Source organism: Penaeus vannamei, chromosome 16, assembly GCF_042767895.1.
Source record: "Penaeus vannamei isolate JL-2024 chromosome 16, ASM4276789v1, whole genome shotgun sequence".
Taxonomy (NCBI): domain Eukaryota; kingdom Metazoa; phylum Arthropoda; class Malacostraca; order Decapoda; family Penaeidae; genus Penaeus; species Penaeus vannamei.
The window spans coordinates 6,663,443-6,680,942 of NC_091564.1; the positions used below are offsets into that span (position 1 = coordinate 6,663,443).

The window sequence follows — 17,500 nt, forward strand, 5'->3', positions numbered from 1 at the left end:
GCAAAGAACCTTCCAGAATCATGTTCTTGGTCGTCCCTACGTAGATGTTGCCGTCGTGGTACCCGGGTCGTTGGGGGTATAGGGTACGTATGCCTCCTGCCTGCTCCGGTAGCTGTGGAAAGAGGGAGAGTGGTGGAGAGTGGTGGAGAGTGGTTGGGAGAGGGAAGGGGGGAGAGTGGTGGGGAGTGGTGGGGAGAGGGAAGGGGAGAGGGAAGGGGAGGAGAGTGTTGGAGAGTGGTGGGGAGAGGGGGTGGGGAGAGGGAAGGGGGGGAGTGGTGGGGGAGAGGGAAGGGGGGAGAGTGGTGGGGAGAGGAAAGGGGGAGAGGGGGTGGGGAGAGTGGTGGGGAGAGGAAAGGGAGAGGGAAGGGGAGAGGGAGGGGGGAGAGTGGTGGGGAGAGAGAAGGGGAGAGGGAAGGGAGAATGGTGGAGAGTGGTGGAGAGTGATGGAGAGTGGTGGAGAGTGGTGGAGAGTGGTGGAGCGTGATGGAGAGTGTTTTAGAGTGTTTTAGAGTGTTGGAGACAGATGGAGAGGACAGTGGTGGTAGAAAGAGGGAGGAGGGGGGATGGTGGAGATTGGGGGTGGAAAGAGGAATAGGGGATGGTGGGAAGAGCAAAGGGGAGGAGAGTGGAGGTGGAAAGCGGGAAGAGGGAGGGGGAAAGAAGGGTGAGAAGAGGGAGAGAGGGTGAGAGCGTTGGTGGGGAGTGGTGGAGGGCTGTCCGTTGTGGTTGGCTGATGTGTGGTTGTAATCTTTAATGGTTGTAACAGGGATTAGAACTGTGGTTGTACTTATTATTTATGTAACAATGGTTGTAATTAGGGTCGATTTTTTAAAAGGTGGTTGTAGCTGTGACGATGATGAAGTCTTCCTAATGGTGGTGCAGTTATAAGTGGGTGGTGTTGGAGCTGCCCATTGTGGTGTGTATGTGGTTGTAAATGTGGTTATAATTATGGGTTGGGGATAATAGAAAGTTCACTGTGGTTTGTTGCAAGTTTTATAATGTATTTACGGGTTATGAGAAATCTCTTGTGGTTGTTGTGGTGGTTGTAAATGTGGTTATAATTATTTTTGGGGGATAATGGAAAGTTTTATAATGTATCTATGGTTTATGAGAAATCTCTTGTGGTTGTTGCGGTGCTTGTAAATGCGCTTGTAACTGTGGTTGTGAGTTGGTAGAAATGCGTGGTTGCTTTGATGTTTATAACTTTGGTTGTAAATGTGACTGAAGATAATAGATAAGCGTCCACTGTTGTTGTAGTGTAGTGACTGTACATAACTGATCTAAAACAGCAATGAAAATGAGGATTTTAATAGATATTCATTTCCCTTAATGGATGTGGGAATCATGGCAGATTGATACAGTTAATGACATTCGTGTTATTGAAGGCTGTGGTTGATATCCGCGATGGTGAACAGTAATTACGATGATTATTAACGCTAATTATATCCTTATTCTTCTCAGTTTTTTTATGCACGTCTCATTCTGTTTTTGTTTGTTTCTTTCTCCCTCTCTCTTTCTCAATCTTTCTCTTTCTTTCTTTCTCTCTCTCTCTCTCTCTCTCTCTCTCTCTTTCTCTCTCTCTCTCTCTCTCTCTCTCTCTCTCTCTCTCTCTCTCTCTCTCTCTCTCTCTCTCTCTCTCTCTCTCTCCCTCCCTCCTCCCTCCCTCCTCTCTCTCTCTCTCTCCTCCCCCCCAATTTCTCTCTCTCTCTCTCTCTCTCTCTCTCACTCTCTCTTTCTATCTCTCTCTCTCTCTCTCTCCTCTCTCTCTCTCTCTCTCTCTCTCTCTCTCCCTCCCTCCCTCCCTCTCCTCCCTCCCTCTCCTCTCTCTCTCCCTCCCCCTCTCCTCTCTCTCTCTCTCTCTCTCTCTCTCTCTCTCTCTCTCTCTCTCTCTCTCTCTCTCTCTCTCTCTCTCTCCCTCTCTCTCTCTCCTCCCTCCCTCCCTCCTCCCTCCCTCCCTCCTCCTTCCCTCCCTCCCTCCCTCCTCCCTCCCGTTCCTCCTCCCCTCCTCCCTCCCTCCCTCCCTCCCTCTCTCTCTCCCTCTCTCTCTCTCTCCTCCTTACCTTCGTCTCCGTAATCTTCTCGAAATCCTCATCACAGTCCCACGCTACAATCTTCCGGTCCTTATCTCCTCCTGAGAGGATCGTCCCTTCGCTCAGGATTTGAAGGGAGTTGATGGGGCCGGAGTGAGCCTGGGGAGTAGAAAGGGGGGGGGGGTTAGAAGGTGGGAGTAGAAGGGGGGAGTAGTAAAAGGGGGTAGGAGAAGGGAGGGAGTTAGTGTGGAGTAGCAAGGGGGTAGAAAGGGGAGTAGAAAGGGGGAGAAAGGGGGAGTAGAAGGGTCAGTAGAAAGGGGGGGTAAGGGGAGGGAGTTAGTGTGGAGTAGAAAGGGGGAGTAGAGAAGGGGGAGTAAAGGGGGAGTAGAAGGGGGGTAGAAGGGGGACGGGAGTTAGTGTGGAGTAGAAAGGGAGTAGAAAGGGGGAGTAGAAAGGTGAGTAGAAAGGGGGAGTAGAAAGGGGGAGTAGAAAGGGGGAGTAGAAAAGGGGAGTAGAAAGGGGGAGGGGAGTTAGTGTGGAGTAGAAAGGGGGAGTAGAAAAGGGGAGTAGAAAGGGGGTAGAAGGTGGCAGTAGAAAGGGGGGCTAGAAGGGGGCAGTAGAAAGGAGGGTAGCAGGGGGGGGGGCAGTAGAAAGGAGGTGGTAGAAAGGGGAGGGGAGTTAGTGTGGACCGTTTTTTTTCTTTTTTTTAAGGACGTATATACAGATGTATAGGGGGAATGTATACATATAGTTGTTACTATGTGAGTGTGTGGATGTATAGTTATCTGTCTATCTCTCTGTCAGTCTGTTTATCTATCCATTTATCTATTCATATTCATATATTGATTAATTTATCTAGTAATTTATCTACTTATTTACTTATTTATCTTGTTCTGTCTATCAATCTATTCATCCATCTATTTCTATCTATCCATGTATCTATCAATAAATTTTTCTATCTGTTTAACTACATATCTGTCTATCTATGTATCCGTCTGTCTGTTCGTAAACAAACACACACACACATAAACTTACATAAGCATTCAAGCACCTCACCCACACCCTCCCTTTCCCCCTCCCCCCCCAACTCCCTCCTTACCACACCCTCCATTCCCCCCCTCCCTCCTTCTGCCCACCCTCCCTCCCTTTCTCCCCACTCACCTGCAACTCCCTCTTGATAAAATACTCCCTCAGCATCCACGCCCCTCCCTCTCTCACCCCACCTCATCCACACCCTCCCCCATCAACTCCTTCCCTACCACTCTACCCCCCTCCTTCCTTCTTCCCACCCCTCCCTCCTCTTCCCACCCTCCCTCCCTCTTCCCACCCTCCTCCCTCTTCCCACCCTCTCTCCCTCTTCCCACCCTCCCTCCCAGTCTCCCCACTCACCCACACCCACTCCCTTCCCCTACCCCCTCCAACTCACTCTCTCCCCTCCCTCCCACTCTCCCCACTCACCTGAAATTCCCTCTTGATAAAATACGGCATCCACACCCCACCCTCTCACCCCATCTCACCCACACCCACTCCCTCACCCCTCCCTCCTCCAACTCCCTCTCCACCTCCCTCCCACTCTCCCACTCACCTGAAATTCCCTCTTGATAAAATACTCCCCCTCAGCATCCACGCCCCTTCCTCTCTCACCCCACCTAACCCACACCCCCTCCCTCCTTCTTCCCATCCTTCCTCCCTTTCTCCCCACTCACCTGAAATTACCTCTTGATAAAATACGGCATCCACGCCCCACCCTCTCACCCCATCACCCACACCCCCTCCCTCCCTTTCCCCCTCACCCTCCAACTCCCTCCCTCCCTCCCCTCCCACTCTCCCCACTCACCTGGAACTCCCTCTTGATAAAATACTCCCCCTCAGCATCCACGCCCCTCCATCTCTCACCCACACCCACTCCCTTCCTACTACCCCCTCCAACTCCCTTCCTACTACCCCCTCCAACTCCCCTCATCCCCTCCCTCCCACTCTCCCCACTCACCTGGAACTCCCTCTTGATAAAATACGGCATCCACGCCCCACCCTCTCTCACCCACACCCACTCCCTCACCCCCTCCCTCCATTCCCCCTCTCTCCCCTCCCTCCTTCTCCCCACTCACCTGGAACTCCCTCTTGATAAAATACTCCCCCTCGGCATCCACGCCCCACACCGTGATGAGTCCCTCGCCCCCTCCGCTGATAAGGTCTCCTGAGGGCGTGAACTCGATGGAAGTGATGTTCCTGCCGGAGTCCTCCTGCAGGGGGGGGGGGGGAGAAGGAGTGTTAGAGGAAAGGGTTAGTAATCTATGTTTCTGTCTGTCTGAATGTCTGTCTATTTGTCTATTATAGTCTCAGATTATTTATTTTCAACAGTACTAATTGGAGAAAGGGTTAATAATCTATGTGACTGTTTATCTAACTGTCTATTTATCTATCATAATCTGAGATTATTTATTTTCAACAGTACTAATTGAAGAAAGGGTTAATAATCTATATGACTGTCTATCGAACTGTCTATCTATTTATCATAGTCTGAGATAATTTATTTTCAACAGTACTAATGAAAGAAAGGGTTAATAATCTATGTGACTGTTTATCTAACTATCTATCTATCTATCATAGTCTGAGATCATTTATTTTCAACAGTACTCATTATATTCACTTCTATCATAAACCAATTTTTTACTACTAACCACGAAGGGAAAATGTCCACAATAATGCAACTTGACATCAGAAACCACGACACCACAACACATTTAAAATAATAACAAACATCACATTAACAGTAAAAACACAAACACCACAGGATAACAACATAACTAAAAAGCCCTGTGACACGAGTGAAAAAAAAAACACAAACACCAATGAGATAATTGATAAACACAAAAACAAAAACATTACAAAGTAAGTAATCACAAAGAGCATCACAATACAACTAAAACACAGTCATCATCACAACACAGGTAAACTATACAAACGTCAACAACACAACTAAACAGCACAAAACAGCAAAATTAGACAAACGACATCACAACAAACAATACAATAAACTTCACAACACAACTAAACAGCGCAAATAAACATCACAGCACAAACAACATCACACCACAACCAAACAACATCACAACATAAGCAACCTCACAACACAACTTAACAACATCCTCACAACACAAACATCACAACATAAACAACATCACAACACACATCACAACACAAACATCACAACACAAACATTACAACATAAACATCACAACATAAACAACATCACAACACACATCACAACATAAACATCACAACACAAACATTACAACATAAACAACATCACAACATTCACAACCCAAATCAGCATCACAACACAAGCAACATCACACCACAACTAAACAACATCCTCACAACACAAACATCACACCAAAACTAAACAACATCCTCACAACCCAAACCAACATCACAACCCAGACAAGCCCCGCCCCTCACCTGCACGAGATCCGAGCGCTGGAATATGCCATCTTTCCTCCTGGACCAAATGCTCAACAACCCACGCCCATGAGTCACGATGAGGTTGTTGTCCAGCGGGTGGAAGGCGGCGCCCCACACGTGGTCTTGGTGAGTCTGGGGTTGTAGGGGGGTTGGGGTGTTGGGGGATGGGGGGGGAAGGGTTCATTTGAGTTATTTGTGGAGAAAGGTCTGTGGGGTTATGATTATAATTATTGTTGTCAGTGTAGTTATTACTGTTGTTGTTGTTGTCAGCATTATGAAGATGATTATTGTCATTATAGTAGCTGTTATAACCATCATCATCATCCTTGTCATCATCATTGACAAAATCATTATCATTATCAATCATTATTATCATAATTATCATCAATCATTATTATCATAATTATTATCAGTCATTATTGTCATAATTATTATCAATCTTAATTATCATAATTATCATCAATCATTATTATCATAATTAATATAAATCATTATTATGATCATTATTATCAATCATTATTATCATAATTATTGCCAATAATTGTGGTATCAATATTCTCACCAATACGGCCATAACAACGATCATAATCACCATAATCATTATCGCCATAATCTCCCACTCGCATTATGTCACTATCATCATCATTCGCATCATCAAAAACGTAAATACGGATCAAAACTCTATAATTAGGTCAAGATATTCAATCATCTGTGGATCTGGGTCACGTTATGCAAATTTAAGACTGACATGCTATTCTTTAAGAGAATCGATCATTTTCTTTTGTATTTTATTCACGCTGGTTATCGAAATATAAATTATGATGGGATGGTGAGGATGATGGCGAAATAGCTGTTAATAATATTGATGGGAGTTAATTTGATGGTAAAAAGGGTGATAGCTTTGATAATCATGATGATGATAAAAAACAATAGTGGTAGTAATAATAATAATGATAATATCGGTGCTTTAAAAATGGGATCATGCTGAGCCTAATAACAATAAAGAAATTGTTAGGGATAATGATGATGATAACAAGAACAATGATAATGACACATGATGATAATAGCGATAATACTCAGAATAATGATAATGATAATGATAGTAACAACAAAGATAATAAGGACGATTATAATGATAATAATTATAATAACAATGATGTTAATGGTAATAACAATAATAACAACAACGATAAAAATAACGATAATAGTAATAATAATGATGATGATAATGATAAGAATAACAATGATAACAATAATGACAATGATAATAACAATAACAATCAATAACAATAATAATAATAACAATAACAATAATGATAACAATAATGAAAACAATAACAATGATAAACAACAACTACAACAATCATAACAATACCAAACAACAACAGTAACAACAACAAAAACACACACACAAAAAAAGACGTACCGCAACCCTGCCAAAAACGTGTTCATTGTCCCAAGTCCAGACCGAGAGGAGATGCTCGCTGTCCGCGTCCACCGCCAGGAGGAACTGCCCGTTGTTCTGGGGAGGAGAGAGAGGGGGTGAGAGGGGACGAGAGGGAGGGTGGTGGGTGTGGAGAGGGGGTGAGAGAGGGGTGGGAGGGGGTGAGAGGGGGTGAGAGGGGGTGAGAGGGGGTGGGAGGGGGTGAGAGGGTGTAGGGAGGGAGAGAGGGGGTGAGAGGGGCGTTGTTCTGGGGAGGAGAGAGAGGGGAGAGGGGGTGAAAGGGTAGGTGGTGGTGTGGAGAAGGGGTGAGAGGGGTGAGAGGGGTGAGAGGGTGAGAGGGGGTGGGAGGGGGTGAGAGGGTGTAGGAGGAGAGAGGGGGTGAGAGGGCGTTGTTCTGGGGAGGAGAGAGAGGGGGTGAGAGGGGGTGAAAGGGAGGTGGTGGGTGTGGAGAGGGAGAGAGAGGGAGGGAGAGGGAGGGGGTGTGGAGAGGGAGAGGGAGGGAGGGAGAGGGGTTGAGAGGGGTGAGAGGGGGTGAGAGGGGGTGAGAGGGGGTGGGAGGGGGTGAGAGGGAGGGTGGTGGGTGTGGAGAGGGGGTGAGAGGGGGTGAGAGAGGGAGGGTGGTGAAGGGTGTGGAGAGGGGGTGAGGAGGGGGTGAGAGGGGGTGAGAGGGAGAGAGGTGGTGAGAGGGGGTGAGAGGGTGAGAGGGGGTGGGAGGGGGTGAGAGGGGGTGAGAGGGAGGGTGGTGGGTGTGGAGAGGGAGAGAGAGGGAGGGAGAGGGGGTGAGAGGGGTGGGAGGGGGTGAGAGGGGGTGGGAGGGGTGAGAGGAGGGTGAGAGGGGGTGAGAGAGGGTTAGAGGGGGTGAGAGGGGGTGAGGGTGAGAGGGGGTGAGAGGGGGTGGAGGGGGTGAGAGGGGGTGAGAGGGGGTGGGAAGGGTGAGAGGGGTTTGGGAGGGGGTGAGAGGGGGAGAGAGGGTGGAGAGGGTGAGAAGGGGTGAGAGGGGGTGAGAGGGTAAGAGGAGAGGGAGGGAGGGAGAGAGGGTGAGAGGGGGTGAGAGGTGAGAGGGGTGAGAGGGAGGGGGAGGGTGAGAGGGAGGGAGAGAGGGTGGTGGGTGTAGGGAGGGGTGAAAGAGGGTGAGAGGGAGGGTGGTGGGTGTGGAGAGGGAGAGGGAGGGAGGGAGAGAGGTGGTGGGTGTAGGGAGAGAGGTGAGAGGAAGGGTGGTAGAGGTGTGAGAGAGAGGGAGAGATGGGATGAGAGGGAGGGTGATGTGTGTGGAGAGGGAGAGAGGAGGGGGAGAGAAGGGGTAGGGGTGGGGAGGGAGGGAGAGAAGGGGTAGGGGGAGGGAGGGAGGGAGCGGGTGAAGGAGGGAAAGAAGGGGTAGGGGAGGAAGGGAGGGAGAGGGTGAAGGAGGAGAGAGGGGGTGAGAGGGAGGGTGGTGTGTGTGTGGAAAGGGAGAGAGGGGAGAGAGGGGGCAGGGAGGAAGGGAAGGAGAGGGAGGGAGAGGGAGGATAGTGTGTGTATGGAGAGGGAGAAAGGAGAGGGGGCAGGGGAGGAAGGGAGGGAGGGAGAGGGAGGGAGAGAGGAGGTAGGGGAGGAGAGAGGAAGTAGGGGAAGGCGAGGGAGGATGGTGGGTGTAGAGAGGGAGAGGGAGGGAGAGAGGGGGTAGGGGAAGCGAGGGAGGGAGAGGATGAAGGAGGGAGAGAGAGGGAGGGGAGGAAGGGAGGGAGAGAGGAGGTGGGGGAGAGAGAGAGAGAGAGAGAGAAAGAGAGAGAGAGAGAGAGAGAGAGAGAGAGAGAGAGAGAGAGAGAGAGAGAGAGAGAGAGAGAGAGAGAGAGAGAGAGAGAGAGAGAGAGAAAGAGAGAGAGAGAGAGAGAGAGAGAGAGAGAGAGAGAGATAGATAGATAGATAGATAGAGAGAGAGAGAGAGAGAGAGAGAGAGAGAGAAAAGGTGAGGGAGAAGGAGAGGGAAGGGGAGCCTGTGAGGATGAAAAAGAAGAGAAGAGAAGGAAAAAGCAAAGAAAAGAGAAGAGAAGAGAGAGAATCAATCAAACAGAACAAGACAAGGAACCATACAAAAAAACAACAACAAACAAAACAAAAAATAAACACGAAATCAGAACCCCCCACCCCCCCCCCCCCAAAAAAAAAAAATCTAAAAAAAGGAATTTCCTAGCAGCTTGGATATCCTTTTTTTTCGTGAGGATGAAGAAGAGAAAGGAAAGCAAAGAAAACACAAGAGCTGGAATCAAACAATGATAAAAACAAGACAAAGAACCATATAAAAGACAAACACCCCCCCCTCAAACAAAAAAAAAAACGAGAATCATAAAAAACGCAAAAACAAGAACACGAGAGGTCATAAAAACGTAAAAACAAACCAACCAACCCCCCCCCCAAAAAAAAAATAATAAAAAATAGCAAGCAGCTCACCCTCCTGGAAAAGGCGACCGCCATGATCCCTGCCCCCAGCTCCTTCCGCCCAAGGACGTGCAGCGTGTGGAGGGTGCGGGCGTTCCACACTCTGACGTGGGCGGACCATCGCTGACCTCGGGCTGCCCTTTGACCCGAGGCTACGAGTTCACGGGAAGGATGGGTCGCCATGCTTAAAAAAAAAAAAAAAAGTTATTATCAATCATATTAGTGGTCTCATCATTATCCTCATATCATTATCATTCTCATCTTTATTATCATTCCATCACATTATATTTTTAGTAGTTTTTATTAGCATATTCTTTACTTCTATAGACTAAGGGGACCATAACACTTCCTAACCAACGACCCTTAATTAAACCCTTAATTAAAAAATAATGACCAAAAATAGCTGAAAAGAATAAACATATCATCAATATAAACATTTAATCATTTACATTTAATCACAACAACATATCCACAACACCCTTGACGCTCCTACAACCCCACCCTCTCTCAAACAACAACAAAAAACCGAACCAACAACCCCACCCTCTCTCAAACAACAACAAACAACCGAACCTACAACCCCACCCTCTCCCAAACAACAACAAACAACCGAACCCCGACTCACCACTGAATATCCTCCGTGTGCTCCGTATAGTGGCGCTGGATATCGTCGTGTCTGTCGTAAATAACAGCCACGGCGGCCACGTAGTAAAGAAGTTCTCCTGTCGCCAGCACCCACAGGTTCCGGCGGGAGTCCGTGCCCCGGTAGCCATAGCTAAGGGCGGCTCGTTAAGGAAAGGGTGACGGAGCGGTGGTGGCGGTTGTTGTGGTGGGGATGGCGTGGTGGTGAAAAAAGGGGTGGTTGTAGGGAGGGTAAAACGCGATGGTGACGATGTAAACGCGTTGGTAGAAGTGATGGTGAGGATGTTTATGATGTCATGAGTGAGGAAAAGGGTTCTGATGATAGTGAGGATAATTGTGGTTAGTGATGACAATGATCATAATTACAATAACAATTATAATAACAATGATGGTAATTATGATAATAATAATGAGGAGGATAATGAGGGTAATTATGATAATAATAATGAGGAGGATAAGGAGGGTAATTATGATAATAATAATGATGATTATAAGGATAATGAAAAAAAGATAGTGATAATAATAATACCAATAATGATATGATAAAGATCATAATAACCACAATAACAGTAAGGACCAAATAGCAAGGAAAATAATGACAATGGTAACTGCCTTGTGCGTGCGTGCTCAAGAGACCAGGTGCCGTGGGGTGGCACATTGGGGCGGGGAGAAGAGGGTGGGGGAGGGGGTGTTGCTGTCTATAATCACGAAAAGGGTCAGGGAGAGAGAGAGAGGGAGAGGGAGAGAGGGAGAGGGTGAGAGAGAGAGAGAGGGGGAGTGTTGGGAAAAGGCGTATATATATCAGGTGATCACGTGTCTTGGTGTGAATGAGTGACACTAAGTGAATATCTAGGCTGCATATTGTTTCGCTCTCCTTATACACATATCATCTATTCTGAACGTTATATTGTGCGTAATAAGTCATAATATATTACTTAAACCTCTCTCTATATATTTATTTTTAACAAATCTTACAATCAGTGATTTTTAATGCTACTGCTCTATCATTTCCTTTTGTGATATCAGTGCCGCTCTGATTGTTAATGTTGAAATTGTTATCACTATGTCAATATCCTTTATTTATAGTGGATATTGTTCTTTCTTCATGCCATTATTATTTCTATCATTATGTTGATTTATGTGATCATGTAATTCTTTTAATATCATTTCTGGTCCACTTCCTCTTTACGCACAGGCTATCAGGGTTATCGTGAGTGCCATAGGTTCCTTACAGTTATGATAATGATATTATCGATAATGATAATGGTAATGATTATGGTGGTAATAATAATGATGGTGATGATGATAATAATAATAATAATAATAATAATAATAATGATTATGATAATAATGAGGATAATAATAATAATGATCATAATTGTGATAATAATAATGATAATAGTTATGATAATAGTAATAATGGTAACGACGACAGCAGTAATATTGCTGAAAGTAATAAAGATAAAAAATAATGATGGTAATGATGATAATTACAATGATAATTACAATAATATTGACAATAACAATATCAATGATGATAATGGCAATAATAAAGATAATAATGACAATGGTAATAGTATTAATATTAATTATGGAAGGGATGATGATGATGATGATAATTTAACTGTAATATATAATGATAACAAAAAAATTAATGACACTGATGATATCGATTTTACCAAAAAAGGCAAAACGTAATTCTTGAAACAACAACAACTAACAAACATAAGGTAATCATTCTAATTATTTCGGTTACCATAATTAGCATAAGTATATACTCTCGATGATAAAAAGATCACTTCACACAAAGAAATAAAAGTTGAGGAAGGCTCATATTTAATCCTCTCGTGCTGTTCAGTCGGGGTCAATCGAGGTCAGATAGAGACCGTCAAGAGGTCATTGAGTATAATTAGTCTGAGGGGTCATTAGCGAAACATATATAAATGAAATATTAAGAACAAGGACGAGTTATATGTGATATACCAAAAGAAAGTGTAAATAAGAGTACGTTTCTAAAGTAACTGAAATCTTATGTACATTCCCGTAGAGTTGTGCACCCCATAATTGGCGACAGGTAAATTTAGGTCATTATATGTAATAAAAAGTCATTAATTCTTCAAGGGGGAAATTAATAAAAGATCGCAAAATAATGAAAGATTGATTGTTCAAAAGAAGAAAAAACGAACAAAGGAGATATAAATTGCAATATGATTTTAGGTAAACATAATAATTCGGATCAATTGATGTTGTGTGAGTGTGTGCGTACGTGTATGTATGTGTGTGTATGCATATGTGTGTATGTGTGTGTGTGTGTGTGTGTGTGTGTGTGTGTGTGTGTGTGTGCGTGTGTGTGTGTGTGTGTGTGTGTGTGTGTGTGTGTGTCTGTGTGTGTGTGTGTGTGTGTACGTATGCAGATGTGAGTATGTGTGTGTGTGTGTGTATGTGTGTGTGCGTGTCTGTGTGTGTCTGTGTGTGTGTGTATGTGTGCGCGCGTGTGGTGTGTATGTGTGTGAGAGTTGGTATGGTTATGTGTGTATTTACACATGTATCTGTATTGCCATGCGTATTTACATACAGACTAGAGTCCATGCAAATCCCAGAATTTAAAATACAACTAATGGTGTTTCAGAAACATACAAAACCATAAGAATGTAAGTTCCCTCCACACGCATGCTATATAGGCAAATATAATCAGTGTCTATGTACATGTATCTCTATGTAAAGTATGCGCGTATGTTATCTCCGTGACCAGTGGTATAGCGTGTAACGGGGTTGCCACATGCTCTTTTTTCTCCCTAATAATACACTATTGTGATCTAGTCATGAAAGACATGCAAAACAATAACATTATCTGATGAATTTTGCCGCCTTCTCACACTAGCTATGATACGTAAACGATGAAAAACAATGTCACGTTAATTGTGTTAAGTTATATAATCTTTATTTAGAAAATATCAATATCTAAAAATATCATCGTGATTTTAAAGTCCTGTTTGGTGACCAAAACATATTATAATCAAATGACGCTGATTGTTGGCAGTTCTGAGCGAGATTTAAAAAATAATAAATGATAGGTCCTTTATGATGATAAATCTTTTTCACAAGAAAAAAATTAAAGCTTTAGAGAAAGAGAGAGAGAGAGAGAGAGAGAGAGAGAGAGAGAGAGAGAGAGAGAGAGAGAGAGAGAGAGAGAGAGAGAGAGAGAGAGAGAGAGAGAGAGAGAGAGAGAGAGAGAGAGAGACAGAGACAGAGACAGAGAGAGAGAGAGAGAGAGAGAGAGACAGACAAAGAGAGAGAGAGAAAAAGAGAGAGACGGAGAGAGAGAGAGAGAGAGAGAGAGAGAGAGAGAGAGAGAGAGAGAGAGAGAGAGAGAGAGAGAGAGAGAGAGAGACAGACAGACACACACAGAGAGAGAGAGAGAGAGAGAGAGAGAGAGAGAGAGAGAGAGAGAGAGAGAGAGAGAGAGAGAGAGAGAGAGAGAGCGAGAGAGAGCGAGAGCAAGAGCGATCGAGAGAGCGATCGAGAGAGCGAGAGAGAGAGAGAGAGAGAGAGAGAGAGAGAGAGAGAGAGAGAGAGAGAGTGAGAGAGAGAAAACAGAAGAACGTGACGAAGAAAAAATAGGGTTAAAAGATAAAAAAGACACAGACAACAAAAAAATAAAGTTTCGAGTCGGCCTAGAAACCTCGTTAGGATATGGGTGAAATATTTCTATTCTTTATCTTTTTTTTATTTCACTCGCTTACTTTCTTTATTTCCTAATAAGGAGAGACGACGAGAAGAAGCAAATAAGGAAATATAAATAGAAAGAGAAAAAAAGGGAAAATAAACGAGAAAAAGAGACAGAGAAAGGCGGTAGAAGAGGAAGAGGAAAAGGAAAAAAGTAAATAAAACAGAAAGACAAAAAGACAGAAAAAGAGAATAATGAAAATAAAGCAAATATGAAATAGAATAATGAAAATAAAGAAAATATGAAAGAGAATAAGAAAAAAAACAAAAGACAAAAGCGAAAGAAAAGAAAATCGAGATTACACACAAATAAATAAATAAAGAAAAATAGACACAAACACACGAAAAGCAGAAGAAAACGGGAAGAAAAAAAAAACACACACACACACACGAAACATAAAATGACAAAAGAAAAGAAAAAGAAGAGAGAGAAATACACAGGAAGGGGAAAAAAGCACACACAAAAGGAAAACTGACATATAGAAAGAGAAGAGAGATAAATGTACAGGAAAGAAAGAAAGAAAAACAAAACAAAAAAAACACACGCAAAAGGAAAAATGACGAAAAGAAAAGAGAAAGAAATGCACTCCCTTTTGTCATAAATACCAATTCCCTAACCAATTTGACCACGTGACCTAGCGTGACCGGAGAGGAATGCCAATAATGTGGGGTCAAGATGCAGGCTGGTGCTATTAGCATGCATAATTAGTATGATGACAGGGTGTGTGTGTGAGGGTGTGAGTGTTTAGGGGGGGGGGGGTGGAGTGGGGTCAGGAGATTTTGCGTGTGAGTGGGTGTTTGAGTGTGGGGGTGGGGTGTGTGTGTGTATGTGTCGATGTGTGTGTGTGTGTATGTGTCGATGTGTGTGTTTTCTGAAGGCATGTCTGCTTGTAAACCTAAGATGGGTATTAGTCGGTTATTTAAGATGCTGATATATATGGATGCAAACTACGTTAGCAAACTTATATTTAAATACAAAATGAATAAAAAATGAATTGGTGACATGACCAGTATTTAGCACTACGGTGTCTTTTTCTCCAGATAGACAGATAGATACAAAAAACCTTAAACAATAAACGTAAACACAAGCATAAACAATAAACAATAACAGAAACACACTTACCAAGAAAACACATCTACACGCAAAGAAAACCCAGTAAAATAAGAAAACAAAGCTAAGACAGAAAAAAATATTCACGCAAAGAAAACCTAGGGAATACAAAAAAAAAAAAAAAAACTGTATTCACGCAAAGAAAACCCAGGAAAATACGAAAACAAAACAAAAACAGAAAACAAAAAACAACTTACTCTGCATTCACGCAAAGGAAACCCAAGGAAAAACAAAACAAAACAAAACACAAAAAAACAACCTACTCTGTAGTCACTCAAAGAAGACTCAGAGAAATACAAAAAAAGAAAAAGAAAACACACACACACAAAAAAGCACACAGAAAATACAAAAACAAAACAAAAACAGAAAACAAAAAAACAACCGACTCTGCATTCACACAAAGAAATCCAGGGTAAAACAAAACAAAACAAAACACAAAAGAGATCAACAGAATGATAAAACGTTGCAAAAAATAGAAAAACAAGTAAATAAAACGCAAATAAAACGCAAGACATGACACGCACCAACATTTCCTTTCATATGGTCTCGCTCTCGGCTGTCAATTGCGAATTCAACAGGTTTTGATTACAACCTTGATTTTTTTTCTTTTTTTTTTTACTTTTTAATCTTTTTTACCTTTTTTTTCTTTTTCTTTTTCTTTTCTTACCTTTTTTTTTCTTCTTTTTTTACCCTTTTCTTTTTTTCTTTTTTTTTTACTTTTTTTTTTTTTACTTTTTTTTTATTTCTATTTTTTTTTATTATTATTATTTTTTTTTACCGGGAACTCATCTGATGACCTTTATGTTAAGTTATGGTTTGTGCGGAATTTGCATGTACGATTATTTGCGCAACTGCCTGTTTGTGCATGACTAAGTATCTCTTTTGTTGTTTTAATTAACTGCATTGTTCTCTTTTGTGATGCTACGGCCATTAGCGTTCTTGTTAGTGGCAGTTATTGGAGTGCATTGTGTTTTTGTTATAATAAAAAAAAAAATGCATTCTCTCTTTTGTCTGTCTGTCTGTGTGTGTCTATGTGTTGATATGTCTGCCTGTCTATCTGTCTGTCTGTCTCTTTTTTTTTCCCCTTCTCTCCGTTTCTCTCTCTCTGTCCTCTTTTCTTTTCTCTATCTCTCCCCCCTCTCTTTCTCTCCCTCTCTCTCTCTCTCTCTCTCTCTCTCTCTCTCTCTCTCTCTCTCTCTCTCTCTCTCTCTCTCTCTCTCTCTTTCTCTCTCTCTCTCTCTCTCACTCTCTCTCTCTCTTACTCTCCCTCTCTCCGTTTCCCTCTGACTATACATATACGTATACACCGAAAACAATATCCTTTTAGTCTCATAATTTCTATTTCCTTCTCCTTAGACTGTTCCTTTTTTCCCTTCTCTCCGTTTCTCTCTCACTGTCCTCTTCCTTCCCCCCCCCCCTCTCTCTCTCTCTCTCTTTCTCTCTCTCTCTCGCTTTCTCTCTCTCTCTCTCTTACCCTCCCTCTCTCATTTTCTTTCTGACTATACATATACGTATTAACAAGCCGAAAACAATATCCTTTTAGTCTCATAATTTCTATTTCCTCTCCCTTTTCTACGGAGAAACAGGCCACAAAAACAGTCTACTTGAGGCAGTGAGAGAGATTAGTCCATAGGCCTACACGTAAGATAGGCCGGAACAGGATTAAGGTCACTGTGTCAGGGCCAGGAAGGTCAAGGGGTCAACTGGTGTAAGGGTTCAGACTAAGCCAGACGTGTTTTTTTTTTTGCGTTTGTTAGGGAGAATGAGGGTTTATATCTTTTGTCTTATACACGCAAATACTTATATGTACGCAGACACACACACACTCACACACACTCACACACACACACACACACACACACACACACACACACACACACACTCACACACACACATACACACACACACACACACACACACACACACACACACATACACACACACACACACACACGCTGTAATATAATTTCTAAATGCAACAACAATAAAAAAGACAATGATAAGAAAACGAGAAGGTAAGAAATGAATAAAATGGAAAGAAAAAAATACTCAAAATTGTACATCATTAAAACGTAGTACATGGTCTCCCTGCCCCTTCACCTTGAGGCATGATAAATAGCAAACTGGCAACTGCACCGTACCCCAATTTTCTTAATTAAGAAAGGGAATTAAAGGTTCATAATGGTGAATAACCGATGTTTTTTTTCTTCTACTTTTGAAAGGGAAATTGAGAAAAGAAGGAAGGAGAAGAAAAAGAAGAAAGAAATTGTGCTTAGATATTGTTAGAAAGGAAGTGAAAAGAGGTAAAGAAATGAAATAACGCACACACGCACACACACACACACGCACACAAACACACAACCATACCCACCCACACTCACAACACCAATAACATCAACCATCCCCAACCCACAGCCCACAGCCTACAACCCACAGCCTACAACCCACAACCTATAAACCACAACCCACACCCTACAACCCCAAACCCACACACCCCAACCCACACCCTACAACCCCCAACCCACACCCTACAACCCCCAACCCCCAACCCCCACCCTACACCCTACAACCCTCACAAAAGAAAGGATACACCCAGTCGAGAGTCAGCGTAGCGTGAGGAGGAGTCGGGTTGTGAACGACATGGGTTGTGGGCGAGTGGAGGACCCG

General features: G+C 43.3%; 1 protein-coding gene across 1 annotated transcript in view; it reads right to left on the minus strand.

The window, feature by feature from the left end:
* The window catches only part of LOC113822165 (echinoderm microtubule-associated protein-like CG42247), a 145,964-nt gene that overhangs the window by 4,712 nt on the left and 123,752 nt on the right, over positions 1-17,500 (minus strand). Inside the window, exons 10-17 of the mRNA XM_070131127.1 lie at positions 17,424-17,500; positions 9,980-10,129; positions 9,367-9,538; positions 6,922-7,017; positions 5,493-5,627; positions 4,139-4,273; positions 2,061-2,189; positions 1-112 (exon numbers count right to left, since the gene is read on the minus strand). The exon at positions 1-112 is cut by the window's left edge and continues 17 nt beyond it; the exon at positions 17,424-17,500 is cut by the window's right edge and continues 77 nt beyond it. Coding sequence (XP_069987228.1) covers positions 1-112; positions 2,061-2,189; positions 4,139-4,273; positions 5,493-5,627; positions 6,922-7,017; positions 9,367-9,538; positions 9,980-10,129; positions 17,424-17,500 — 1,006 coding nt within the window. The remainder of the gene's footprint in view (positions 113-2,060; positions 2,190-4,138; positions 4,274-5,492; positions 5,628-6,921; positions 7,018-9,366; positions 9,539-9,979; positions 10,130-17,423) is intronic.